The sequence below is a fragment of the Benincasa hispida genome, chromosome 11 (assembly GCF_009727055.1).
Source record: "Benincasa hispida cultivar B227 chromosome 11, ASM972705v1, whole genome shotgun sequence".
Lineage (NCBI taxonomy): Eukaryota > Viridiplantae > Streptophyta > Magnoliopsida > Cucurbitales > Cucurbitaceae > Benincasa > Benincasa hispida.
In genome coordinates this window covers 56,587,187-56,600,760 of record NC_052359.1, presented here as the reverse complement: position 1 = coordinate 56,600,760, position 13,574 = coordinate 56,587,187, and the positions used below count along the sequence as shown (strand labels likewise).

General features: G+C 36.9%; 1 protein-coding gene and 1 long non-coding RNA gene across 8 annotated transcripts; one reads left to right on the top strand and one right to left on the bottom strand.

Moving 5' to 3' along the window:
• Window positions 1-292: 292 nt before the first annotated feature.
• Window positions 293-10,798, top strand: LOC120090425 (DNA glycosylase/AP lyase ROS1-like). Of its 7 annotated transcripts, none has more exons than XM_039048086.1 (20): window positions 293-814; window positions 1,282-1,871; window positions 2,344-4,038; window positions 4,124-4,516; window positions 5,246-5,336; window positions 5,431-6,784; window positions 6,876-6,955; window positions 7,108-7,192; window positions 7,269-7,360; window positions 7,880-7,948; window positions 8,072-8,108; window positions 8,184-8,266; window positions 8,558-9,031; window positions 9,201-9,237; window positions 9,346-9,409; window positions 9,568-9,704; window positions 9,806-9,871; window positions 9,960-10,074; window positions 10,141-10,179; window positions 10,473-10,798. In XM_039048086.1, exons 2-20 carry the CDS (start codon window positions 1,349-1,351, stop codon window positions 10,589-10,591), a joined length of 5,553 nt encoding a protein of 1,850 aa, XP_038904014.1. In that variant the 5' UTR covers window positions 293-814; window positions 1,282-1,348; the 3' UTR covers window positions 10,592-10,798. The 7 variants fall into 7 exon arrangements, with proteins under 7 accessions (XP_038904014.1, XP_038904011.1, XP_038904008.1 ...); XM_039048083.1 differs by having other exon boundaries at window positions 1,246-1,871; XM_039048080.1 differs by having other exon boundaries at window positions 1,198-1,871.
• LOC120090427 lies at window positions 1,721-12,793 on the bottom strand. The gene is made up of 6 exons (XR_005485540.1): window positions 12,609-12,793; window positions 12,308-12,371; window positions 11,910-11,976; window positions 11,537-11,596; window positions 7,260-7,358; window positions 1,721-1,856 (listed from the first exon to the last, which is right to left on the bottom strand). It is a non-coding gene; the product is annotated as an uncharacterized LOC120090427 (long non-coding RNA).
• Between the last annotated feature and the right edge of the window lie 781 nt (window positions 12,794-13,574).

The window sequence follows — 13,574 nt, the reverse complement described above, 5'->3', positions numbered from 1 at the left end:
ATTATTTTCCCTTAATAAAAAAATCAATTAAAAAAATTACCACACGACACATTTTTATTGGATGTTATTTAGATGATACAATAGATACCTACAATCAAATTGCACCAATTTTTTTAATAAAAAATATGACATGACAGTCATATAGTATAGTTTTTTAATTTAAAATTAGTTTTCTAGATTAATTTGAAAAGAAATAAATTAAATTTTATATATATATAATGAATCATAAATTATACGTATCTTTATACGATAAACATAATTTTTTAAAATATTTTTAAATTTTTTCTGTCGCATAGTTAAAAGTTCATGCAGGCCATGCACTCAAGTATCGCTCAAAATTAAAATCTTCTTCTCTTTTTAACCTCTTCCTCGTTCCCTTCCTCTCCTCGAGCGAGGTTTGCAGGTGCCACGTCCATTTTTCAATGAACATCGCCACCACCACCGCCGTCCTCTTTTCCCTTCCTCGCCCTTACTCTTTTCCCATCCATTCAATCCTGTCCTTCATCTCTCTTTCTTCCTTCTAGTCTTTTTTTCTTTTTTTTTTTTCTTACAAAAATCACTCCAAGTCGTCGTCGCTCATCACTTATGGCAGTAGTCTGAAATCTAGGACAAAGGGGGATCTAAATGATTCTTGAACAAATAGGCCTTTTTGTTGATTACAAGGCATACGACAAAGCTTGGGAGGAAGGTGGAAACAATGACAGTTTGCCGGAGCTCGGTGGCGGGCGGCAATATGGTCCGACACCGGAGGAAGTGAGAAGAGGGAAGAGTATTAGGGAGGGTTGAAGGAAGATAGAGATTTATTGGCCTTCTGGTGAGTAGTAACAACTCAGATCTTGCCGACATTGACTCAGTCCTCCGGTAACTATTACCCTGAAAATATGCTAATTTTTCAGCTTAATTAATTTTGTAATGGAAGGGAAAGGAAAAATATTGTGGCTTGTTAGGTTTTTTTTGCCTTCCCCTTCTATTTCAATGATCATTGAAGCTGAAGACTGGGTTGCTCTCTACTTTCGTCTGATTTCCCCCATTTTTGAAAACTGGGTGTTTTTATGTTGCCATGAAAGAGCAGCAGGGTTTTACAACGGAGATCTTTAGTTCAGATGGGTTCTTAATTGTTGAGTATAATTTTGTACTAAATTTCAGCTACGATCTGTTTCAGCTGAAACATAAAACTGGGTTTTTTGGGTTTCACAGGTACTCCATGAAATTTCTAAACTTATCGCGTTTTCTCACCGTGAACAGAGAATTGGATTAAGAAACGAAGGCGTACCTTTGCAGGGAAAAGAGAAGCTGGCTTTTTCTGGAACAAAAAATTGGCTTTTCTGCTTGAGTGAAAACCAATCAAATGAATTTCGGCCAACCTGAGGGAAATAAGGCCGATGTCCAAGGCGGTTCTTGGATTCCGGCGACACCCATGAAGCCCATTCTACCAAAACCGCCGCTGCAGCCATTGATCTATGCAAGGATGGACAGGAATCAGCCACGACCATGTTGGTTGGGATCAGAGAGACTGTTCTCAAATTCTAACAAGGAAGTTGAGACCAGCAGTAGAGTTGCATGTTACGGTGGAGCTAATTCCATGGGAGCTGATGGTTCTTCCGAGTGGGCAGCAGCTCGGGCTGGGCAATTTCAAGTGGCCTGTAATGAGAATGGAACAGTGGGGATACATTCTATGGATGCACTGGGGGGCATTCCTTTTTTGCAGCTAATGGCACTAGCAGATGCGGCTTCTATTGTGGGTGCTGATGCTGCATTGGGTGGAAATGCGAGTGACCTGTTCGATTCTGGCTCCAGCTATCAAATTGAATTGGAGTCTAGCTCTACGAAGGATCGTCTCAGTGGCAGCTGCATACCTGAAGCCACAGAGTGTAAGTCCAGCTAATTTGAATAAAGTCAATTGGACTTGAGATTTTTCAATATGGTATAATTGACGATGTTTTAATAACATTTAGTACAAGAAGCATGAAGAAATAAGAGCAACAGTATAGTATTAAAAGTATTAATCTTTGGGGTGATTGAGACAATCTAACAGAAAAGGGAATTAGTAGGAGAAAACTGATTGAAAATGGAGAATTCGTGGTTATTCTACTTTCAGCTATTTGTTAATTCATGGATATGCATTTTCTTTATTTCCCATTTCTGTATCCTGTGAAGTTCTGCCATTGTTTTTTTGGCTATTGCTACATGCTTCAATTAGTTTAAGACCATATTCCTTCTACTTAAGTTGTGGAAAAAAGTGTAATTCTAATGGGTTCCTATAATGAATAATGTGATAAATCTCCATTTGTTCATAGTTGCTAACATCCATTGTTCTGAAATTGAGTATCTGGAAATTTACAGATGGAATATCTGACCATGGCGGCCAGCATACCTATGACCTTAATTTTCCATCTGGAACAGAGTCACATGCAGCTGCTATTAGAATTACCTCCCAATTTGCCCCTCTGACTCCAGACATGGGCAAGATTAAATATACCGAAAGAGATACAGAAGTACAGCAGATACCAACTGAGAACAAACAAGATGAGAGAGAACAGAACCACAACTGTAATACTTCAATAATAATTGATGGTGAAAACCTGAAGGAAAATAAAGAACTTCTTGAACCTGCAATGCACTCAACAATTACTGCTACTTGTACCCCAGATGGAAAGGAAGGCAAGAACGATGGTGACCTGAATAAAACACCAGCATCAAGACAGAGAAGGAGAAAACATAGACCTAAGGTCATAATCGAAGGAAAAACTAAAAGAACAAAACCAAATTTGAAGACACCTAGTTCCAATCCAAGTATGAGAAAGCGTGTCAGGAAAAGTGGAGTTAGTAAGCCTTCAGCAACTCCCCCAATAGAAGTAATAGGTGAAACCTCAGACCAAGAAATGCTCAAGCATAGAAGGAAGTCATGCAGAAGGGCCATAAATTTTGATACGCAGGCCCAAACAAGAGACGGAACCTTCGAATCAGGGCCATTGGAACAAGGTTCACTCACTCAAAACATTCAATCAACTACAGGACTAGAGGAAGTGAGGCTTGAAGAAGTAGGCTCTTCCACTGATCCAAACTGGTCCATGAATCAGATGCTGAAAAGATACGAATCTGTATCTGAGAAACAAGCCCTGACCACTGAACTTTCAGCTGAACATAATTCTTCTGAGAGAAAACAACCTTCAAAAACCCAAATGGAGAACAATACAGAACAAATTGGTAAAGTAATTTCCAATTCTGAGAAAGGAAATGTAGTAGAAACCATGCTAAATAATGACAATCGATCGTTACCAGGAAGTTCACATGGTCTTATCTTCTGCAAGAACCCCACAATGACATCAAGAGAGCAAGCAACTTGTTGCCTGAGGAAACGTTCTCGGGCCATCAAACAAGCACATACTGGGAGCATAAATTTAACAGGGGCCCATTATAATACATTATCTGCATATCAGTCCATGTCCTGGATGCATTTTCCCCACATTTACAAGAAAAAAAGAACTGAGAAGGGGCAGAACCCTGTTTCCTCGAGTGCATTTACTACAGCCACACATTTCATGAGGCCAGAAAGTGCATGCTCTTTCAATGACCCCCAGAGAAATTACATGGTATCAAAATCCAACAATTGGATAGCTGGACCTCAATTTAATATTTGTAAAAGTAGAACTGTAGCTGGGCATGGAGGAAACGGTGTCCAGGATAAGTTGCAAACATATGGAGGTATCATGGCTTTAGGTCAGACTGAGAAAACAATAAAAAAACCTAGAACAGCCAAACGACTTTCTGGCTTGGCTCCATCAGAAAGAATTGGTCATTGTGAGAAGCAGCCAATATATCCAACTAATCACCCTCCCTTAGCCAGTTCTGCAAAAAATATCAATACATCGGGAACATGCATAAATGGACTATTCGAGATGATGCATGCAACGGTGGCAAAGAAGAAAAGAACCAAGAAGAAACCGTCAAACTCAGCACTTCTCAATGTAAACAAAGATCTTCAGGACCGCAGATTTGTATCCTTCCATTCCCACCAATTCTTTTTGAAGACATTAGGTACCAAGATTAAAAGTTTCTTTCCCAATGCTCAAGATATTCGCCCATTTAAAGATTTTTTTTTTCTTTTCCTTTATCTATACAGGCACTGCTCCAGAACATGTCAATCAAATGTGCTTTATTGATCTCATAGTTGAACAATTAAAGCATCTAGACATCAACAAGGAAAGCAACCATTTGGGATATAGAGAGCAAGCACTTGTATCCTACAACATACAAAATCAGGAGCAGAATGCTATTGTTGTCTATGGAAGAGATGGAACTATTGTTCCATTTAATCCTATAAAGAAACGACGGCCCCGACCTAAAGTCGAGCTTGATGAAGAGACTGGTAGAGTATGGAAGCTTTTGATGGGAAATATTAACAGTGAAGGCATTGATGGAACAGATGAAGAAAAGATCAAATGGTGGGAAGAAGAGAGGAAGGTGTTTCGAGGACGAGCAGATTCATTTATTGCTCGGATGCATCTTGTTCAAGGTACAAAATAAACTATTCAACTCTTAACCAACCACTATCAAAGAGTTGCCTCTATAACTCCATGTAGACATCAAATGAATTACAAAGCTCAATGATGAATTAACTTCACATTCAGATAAGCTCATTAGACAATTGGGTTTATGAGTGGAGTATGACATTGATTCAATAAAATCAATCCATGCGAGAAATGAGGGAAAGAGTAACAGGAGGGTTCTAGAGCAATAACACCTTTGACATACCTTCTTATAGGAATTAAACAAGAAAAATCTAATTCCTAGGCTTGGGACGTGTTGAGAGTGATTCTGATATGGTTAAAATTACTTGTCATTTTCAAAATCACATCGAAACATGTTTTTAATCATTCAAAATTAATTTCGATATGAAAAGTGTAAAATTAAATATTAAATTGATTTTAATTGATTAAAAACATGTTTTAGAGTAATTTTAACTATTTCAGAATCACTCCCAAATATGCCCTTAGAAGCCCTATGCTTCTGCATATCCTCTTGTATATCCCTTTTTGGAGTGGATTAAACAGTAAATCAAGTTCTTAGGCTTCAAAGTCAAGTGCTTCTGCACATATATATGTACTTGTCAGCAATGTGTTCCAGAAAAACACAAATGAAATATTAACTTGCATGAAGGATTAATCTAGGCCTAGTAGGCATCCTTACTGTAGCAACTACTTTGCTGATCTGGCCAAACAGTAACTTGATTTCATTTCTCCAGGAGATAGGCGTTTCTCTCAATGGAAGGGATCAGTTGTGGACTCTGTGGTTGGAGTATTCCTTACCCAGAATGTCTCAGATCACCTTTCTAGGTAAGCTATGTGGTTAAATGGTGTGAGCTAAGAAGTGTAATTCAAAGTAGTCTCCATCTTTCCCCTTTCTTTTACTAACTCCTCATGTTTGCAGCTCTGCCTTCATGTCTCTTGCCGCACGCTTCCCTCCTAAGCCAAAGTGTCACCAAGCATCATGCTCTCAAGAGCCAATTATAGAGTTGGATGAACCCGAAGAATGCATGTTGAATTTAGAGAATGGCATGAATTTGAACAAACAGATACTACATCAGCAAATAAGTGAAGAGGGCTCGATGAAGAAAAATGAAATGAGAAAAAGTGAAGGACGAATAATTGTTGACAACAATGAATCTTCTGGAAGTAATGTTGAGGATGGGAGCTCAAACAAAGGACCAGAAAAAATAAGTTATAGTTCATCTCATAATATTCTTGAGACATGTAGCAATTCTGTGGGAGAAATATCATTGACTGGAACCAGCCCAATGCAAGCATGTCTCTACGGAGAGAAAGAAACAGTTGATTCATTTTCATGTCAAGACTGTTTGGATTTATCGATTCCTCAAACCAGTGAGAGTATTGAACCATCCTCAGAAGGGAACTCAGAAGATCTACCAAGCTGTTCCACAGAGGCACACATCGACTCATCAGAGGAGCTCATTCAGATGGCTAGACTAAATACTTTAAATGCTAATTATACTATTGATACCTCCGTTGACCAGTCAGAAAATACCACCACCAACAAATTAGCAGAAAAGTGTGACGGAAGAATAGATGACACTTTCCAACCAGATGATCCTGAAATATCCCTCAAAGATTCTATCCATCATTTGAGTGGCTATCAAATGCAGCAAAATCAGACCTCAAAATCATTGGAGGTTGACTGCTGTCAGACATGCAATGGAGTTCAAACTTCTAATGATTGCCAGAACAAGGACGAACATTTTCATACTGAACAAAGTACACTGACTGTAGAATCTGACAATCATTATAATGTTGAAATAGAGCTCGTAGTGGATATCGTTGAAGCACCGTCAACAAGTAGTGAATTAAGCATCAACGCAAAGGAGCCAGATTTGACCTTACAGTCTCAAGGCAGTGTGATTGAAGACCCTCAAAATGTGGAGTCGCCAGTAGAATGTACAAATAATGTGCATGAAATTCCACCAAATGCTACAGAAATGGCAATACAGTCAAATCCAAAGGAGTATGATCAACTTAGTAATGAGTTTAAAGAGATGAACCCTGCCTCTTCAAGATCTCAGAGAAAACAGGTTGCAAAGGAAAAAGAAAATAACATTAATTGGGACAACTTACGAAAACAGACAGAAACCAATGGAAAGACACGGCAGAGAACTGAAAATACAATGGACTCACTGGATTGGGAAGCTATAAGATGTGCAGATGTGAATGAGATTGCACACGCCATCAGAGAACGGGGCATGAACAACATGCTTGCTGAACGAATCAAGGTATCGTTATAAAATTAATTTCAAACAACATGATTCAAAATTCTAATCAATCCCTACCACTAGCTGAGTACTGTATGAGTAATTTGTACAGGATTTTCTAAACCGTCTGGTGAAAGATCATGGGAGCATTGATCTCGAATGGTTAAGGGATGTTGAACCAGACCAAGCAAAGTAAGATTACTCAAGAACTTAAATACCAAATTCTTAAAAATTGAATTTGAAGAATATTGAGATTGTTACCTTCTACACTAGAGAATATGTTGCATCCACCAAAATTGCATGATTCATACATTGGGTTTTACACGTAAATGTAAAATATGCAGAGAATATCTACTAAGCATAAGAGGATTGGGACTAAAAAGTGTGGAGTGTGTGCGACTTCTTACTCTCCATCATCTTGCCTTTCCAGTAAGTCAAAATGAAGTATTAATATGGAATCAGATCAAACATATATACATATGATTATATCTTGTACCTGTAACAGGTTGATACAAATGTTGGTCGTATAGCTGTACGACTGGGATGGGTACCTCTTCAACCTCTACCAGAGTCCCTACAGTTGCATCTTCTAGAACTGTGAGTATCACAAGCCTATATGTTAGCAAAATCCATACATCTTTGCCACATTAAAGATATGTCAAGAAAATATTCTGAAATCCATTACTGATGGTTCACAATTTTAAATAAAGACTCAATTTTTTTAATTAACATCCTATTGATTAATGATATAAATTATTTCAAACTGTTTCGCTGCAATATAAACTTGGCTTATCAATGATTTCCATATGAAAAACAGAAAATTCAATACTCAATTCTCCTGATGATATAAAAACTCTAGAACACTATCTTTCTTTAAAAAGTATAAAATGAATATAAATGTTATTTTTAACTAGAGTTCATTTGATAATATCAGTTCTTATAAATATAGATTGAACTAAAATTTCAAGGAGATTTTAATTAGGACTTCTGTTCCAATCAAATAATACAAAAATATAAAACTTGCAATATTACGAGTAAAAGAAACTGTGCAAAACTCTGCTGAACACTGTAAATAATAATATCACTCTTTGAAGCTTTTCTTGCTCCCCCTCCAAGGTACCCCGTGCTGGAGTCAATCCAAAAGTATCTATGGCCTCGGCTTTGCAAGCTTGACCAAAGAACACTGTAAGCATGTTTTCAACTTATAGACCTATAAATGGGATGCATTTCTTGTTTTTTATCATTTAGTTGTGGTAATTAAGAGAATTCAAACTAAGTTCCCACCAATTGGCTATAATCTGGATGCAGGTACGAGCTGCACTACCAAATGATTACGTTTGGAAAGGTAGTTTTACTTGAAAATTTTGGTTCTAACATAAGCCAACTTAATATATGATTTTGACAGGAATGTATGGCGCAGGTTTTTTGTACAAAAAGCAAACCAAATTGTAATGCTTGTCCAATGAGAGGAGAATGTAGGCACTTCGCAAGCGCATTTGCAAGGTTTGTCCATCCTTCTTCCAGTATATCAGTCCATGCAGTCTTTCTTTCCCTCTCTCTTTCTTTATTTCCAATCTTTTTTTAAAGACAGTGTACGTGCATAAGCAACATAATTTAGCCCTCAGCTAATAGCTACTATTTTGAGTTTTAACTTTTTTAGAATGTCACTAATCACATGTTAAGGGCGGAGATAGTACTTTAAAACTTAATTCTTACAGCAATTTTCATAGGGACGGCAATCTTTAATTATGGATAAGTGGGGTAACTAATAGACATGCTTCTTACATATCCCAGTGCAAGACTCGGCCTTCCAGCACCAGAAGATAAAAGAATAGTCAGTACTACTGAATGCAGAGAACCTGACGATAACCAAGCCAGAACAATTGATCAACCAATGCTGTCCCTCCCTCCCTCGACAATATCATCTGAAGAGATCAAGCCATCAGAAACCCATCAATCAGATGGTAAGACTACAGGTAGTACGTGCGTACCCATTATTGAAGAACCAGCAACACCAGAGCAAGAAAGCACCACACAAGATGCAATCATCGACATTGAGGATGCCTTCTACGAAGACCCTGATGAAATTCCTACAATAAAACTAAACATTGAGGAGTTCTCACAGAATTTGCAGAACTACGTTCAAAAGAATATGGAACTTCAAGAAGGCGACATGTCAAAAGCCTTAATTGCATTAACCCCAGAAGCCGCATCAATTCCCATGCCCAAACTTAAGAATGTTAGCCGGCTGCGAACAGAGCATCAAGTGTAAGCAAAACATTTGCTACCCTTACTCATCAAGATCTTTCGAATTCCCATATAGATGGTGCTACATGATATAATTTTGCCAGTGGATGTCCAATGTCAACGGCCATAGGCATCACATTTCAAACAAATATTTCTACTTCCCGTACTAATTTTTTTCCACCGTCTGCAGCTATGAACTTCCAGATAGCCACCCTCTTCTTGAGAAGGTGCGTGATTCTTACATCTAAAGAACGAACAATTTTACTTTCTTTTGAAGTGTTTCATTTATGGGGAATGTGGAGCATTATGACCATGTGGTAATTCTTATAATACAGTTGAAGTTGGATAGAAGAGAGCCAGATGATCCTTCCTCGTACCTTTTGGCTATATGGACACCAGGTAGATGTACCTCCAAGATATTACAAATCTCTCTCTAATTCAAGGACAGAAGACTGAACCAAAAGGCTCCAAAAAAGGATCCATAACTATGGAGTATTACTTTTTGAAGTATGTCCGCTCATGAATTCTGTAATTAGTTCTATTTTTATACCACTTAGGTGAAACAGCAAATTCTATCCAACTACCGGAAAGAAGGTGTAATCAAGAACACCATCAATTGTGTCATGAGGAGGAGTGCCTCTCGTGCAACAGTGTCAGAGAAGCCAACTCCTTCATGGTTCGAGGGACTATTTTGGTGAGATAAGTCTTGTCAAGTAAGTTGTTATACTCAAATATACCTAGTATACTGAATCCTAATCAATACTCACCCCCCCCAACCCAAAAAAAAAAAAACAGATACCATGTCGGACAGCAATGAGAGGAAGCTTTCCACTGAATGGTACCTACTTTCAAGTCAATGAGGTAAAGTTGAATACTATATGTACCATGTTTTTATGTTGTCCTTCAAGGCTTTTAGTGCCAGAACTAACTATAAATATTTTATTTGTAGGTGTTTGCAGATCACGAATCAAGCCTCAACCCAATAGATGTTCCAAGGGACTGGATATGGAATCTACCTAGACGCACCGTGTATTTTGGGACCTCCATCCCAACGATATTCAAAGGTTCCTCATAGAACATATACCTCTTATTGTGTGATTGATTAAATAATAACAGTTCTTGTCCACCAGGTTTATCGACACAAGGCATCCAACACTGTTTCTGGAGAGGTATCTATTCTTGAATTTATTGTGTACTATCATCTATATGTGCCATTGGAAAAAAGAATGCAGTTTGCTATATATATGTGTGCGGTTGCAGATGACATGTGAAAGAGTGTAACATTTACAAAACAAAATACAATGTTAAAAATGTTAGAATGCTGATAACAAGAAACAAAATTTGAGGATTTACCGGTCCTGTGTTCGCAGCAAACCAATGACTTAGAGTAAACATTAAACTATCATAAATCTCCCATCCTTATCATTCTCTACTTTCACTCAAATGCATTCATAACATGCAGGATTCGTCTGTGTAAGAGGTTTTGATCAAAAAACAAGGGCACCCCGACCATTGATGGCCAGGCTTCATTTTCCAGCCAGCAAATTGAACAGAGGAAGAGGTAAGACAGATGATCAATAAGAGAACCAGGAGATGAAGCCCAAACCAGGACAGCACGAATAACTAGCAGTAAGAAAAGAACAACATTTGGTAACATAGCTTCCAACCCCTCACAAATAAGTTAATATCCATTTGTAAATTCCTGTTTGACACGTGATTAACAACATTAGAATTAGTCATTTCAAGCTCAAGTCCGAATCATTCATAAAAAACTAGCGTCCGACACTAGCCATGAGATATTTTTATTAATTTCTCTATCCAAGATGTGAGATACCAGTTCCATAGCAGCATATGGCAGATTACAGCACGTCACACTAGCGACCATCAGAAATTTAGCTGTGTGTTGGGGAGAAAGTTGTGTTTTCTTTCCAGGCAGATAATTGATTAGAGTTAAGGATGAGCGTAGAGATGCAAAAGACAAGACTATTAAACTCAGAGGCAGTGTTTAGTGTCTTTGTCTGTGAAACAAAATATAACTCCTTTAAGAATCTAAAAGAGATTAGGAGGTAGTCTGGGAGCTGTATGCAAGAATATATATACACTCGAAAATGCATTTAAAAACAAACTTCTGAGTAATTTTATATTTGAAAATACTATTCTACAGGCTCAGGAAAAGGAATACTTGGTTATCAAAGACGGCAAAAAACATTATAAATATTTTTTAACTGAACTTTTATTTGAAAAGGAATATATTAGAAATTGTTGTTCAAGATTGTCACTCCTGAAGTGATCTATTTTGACAGACATTTAAATATATAGTGACAAAATTTATTAAAAAGATTTAAAAAGAAGCAAACCAAATCACTTGCAAATACAATCGCGCAAACATAGAAATCCCCCAATATGCTCGTAAAAAAAATTAATAAAAAAATAATGATGACCCTCGAAAGAGAGTCAAAAGTCCTCGCTATATAAATTAAATTAACTTAGAATTCATTCGACTAGAACGAAAATCTCGCTACTCACACTTTGATGTGCCATGTAATCCTATCCCGTTTGAAGATTATATCTCGTGAATTTCGTATGCTGGAAAATATGGATTAAGCACAAACAGTTACCAATCATTGAGCAAGAAACAATAAAAGTAGTAAGATATAAGAAATGAACAAAGTCTTGTGCAACTTCCTAAATAACCATTCATTCAAAAATCTTAAGTTCGGCTGGACTAAAAATCTTCTTAATGGCATAGACGTCAAACTTTTAGCAAATTATAAAAGAAATTAAAGTGGATTAGACAAAGTAGGATATGATAATCAGATAAATTGATTTCCGACCAATGTCAACTAGAACTCGAAACATGGTTAATTATAAGATCGCTATATTGGATGAAGACGTGCACCTTGACTACATTGTATGATCCGAGTGAAAGCGTAGATGGAAATTGAAGCGCAACACGGGAGATCGAACTGAAGAGAAAGCAAAATGAGCTAAGACGGTTACCATTCATCAACTAAGAAACAAATAAAAGTAGTCGAATTTTATAGTAAATGCACTGCTCTTGCTCAATTTCTTACTAACAAACAGTTCTAAGATCTTAAGCTATTACTATTAGGCCTTGTCGATCTTATTTTAGTGGCTTAGTGGCACAGGCATCAAATTTCTAGCAACTGAAATGGGAGAAATTGAATTGGATTAACGAAGCAGAATACGCTCATCAGAAAAAACGGATCTCCAACCAATTTCAACTAGAACTCGAAACATCTCTATAAAACCACTATTTCAGAGAAGGAAACATACCTTGACGCCGAAAATGTGATACAAGTGGCTGTGCAGATGGAAATCGGAACAGAGGAAGATCGATCTGAAGATAAAGAAACAGATTGAGCTCAAATGACAACCAATCATCGACAATAAACAATATAAAAGTGGTCAAGTTATATAGTAAATGAACAAATCTTGCGCAAATTACAGATAATGTGATCAACTGAATTGAATTGGACGAAGCAGGATGCGATTATGAGATAAACTTATATCTGACCAATTTCAACTGGTGCCTGAAACGTCGTTAGAGACCACTCTTACAGATGAAGAAACGTACCTTGGTTGCGAATGTATGGTGCGAGAGAACGCTCGGAGAGAGATCGAATCGCGGATGGCGATCGGACTGAGGAGAAAGCAGTGAATAGCCAAAGATGTTAGAAAGCGGGAAGGAAGAAGGTGAAAGAGAGTGAAAGGGAGAAAATTGGCTGTTTTTTCATCTTAGCCGCCAATTTTTGTACTTTTCCCGCCCAACTCTATTGATTTTAGGTTTTCCCTTTTTTTTTTAATGAATGAATAAATAATCAGTTTTTCATTTTTAGTTTATGCTAGGGGGAATTTAATTTCAACCTAACTTTTTTTTCTTCTTTCTTTTTCTCCTTTTTGTTCTATTGAAATTATAGTTTACTAAATCAAACTAAGCTTAATGATCATTAGTATTACCTTTTTCCTTTGAAGTTAGAGATTTGATATCCATCCTCACATTATACTTAAAAAAAATAATATTAAAAAATTCAAACTATGTTTATATTAACAAAATTATATTTAATAATTACTGTGATCAGTTGTGATTGACTTATGATCGACCAGATTAATCGATTCGTTGTATTTTAATTTCTGAAACTAATTTTGTGTACTCAAACTAACATATGAACTATACATATTTACATGGAAATTTGTATCAAATAATACGAACAGAAAAATAATCTTAAAATATAGTCCACCTTTAAAATATTTGTTAATGTGGCAAATATTGACCCATGAAGCTATGAAGTTTTTTTTTAAATTCCAAATTTACCCTCAAGTGCATGCCCTACTGTTAACTTTCCCTTTTTACTTTTCCCTTTTCCTTCTTTTTTATTTGATCTATCGACCCTGCATCTCCGTTTTTCTTTCCTTTTCTTTCATTTTTCCGTTGCTTCATCTTTGATTCAGTCTCCCCATCTTCAGATTGTGAGTTCATTTTATTTTTCTCTCTTGCATCTTCGATTTTAAGTGTGTTTTCTTTTTGCATTCTTTTTTTTTT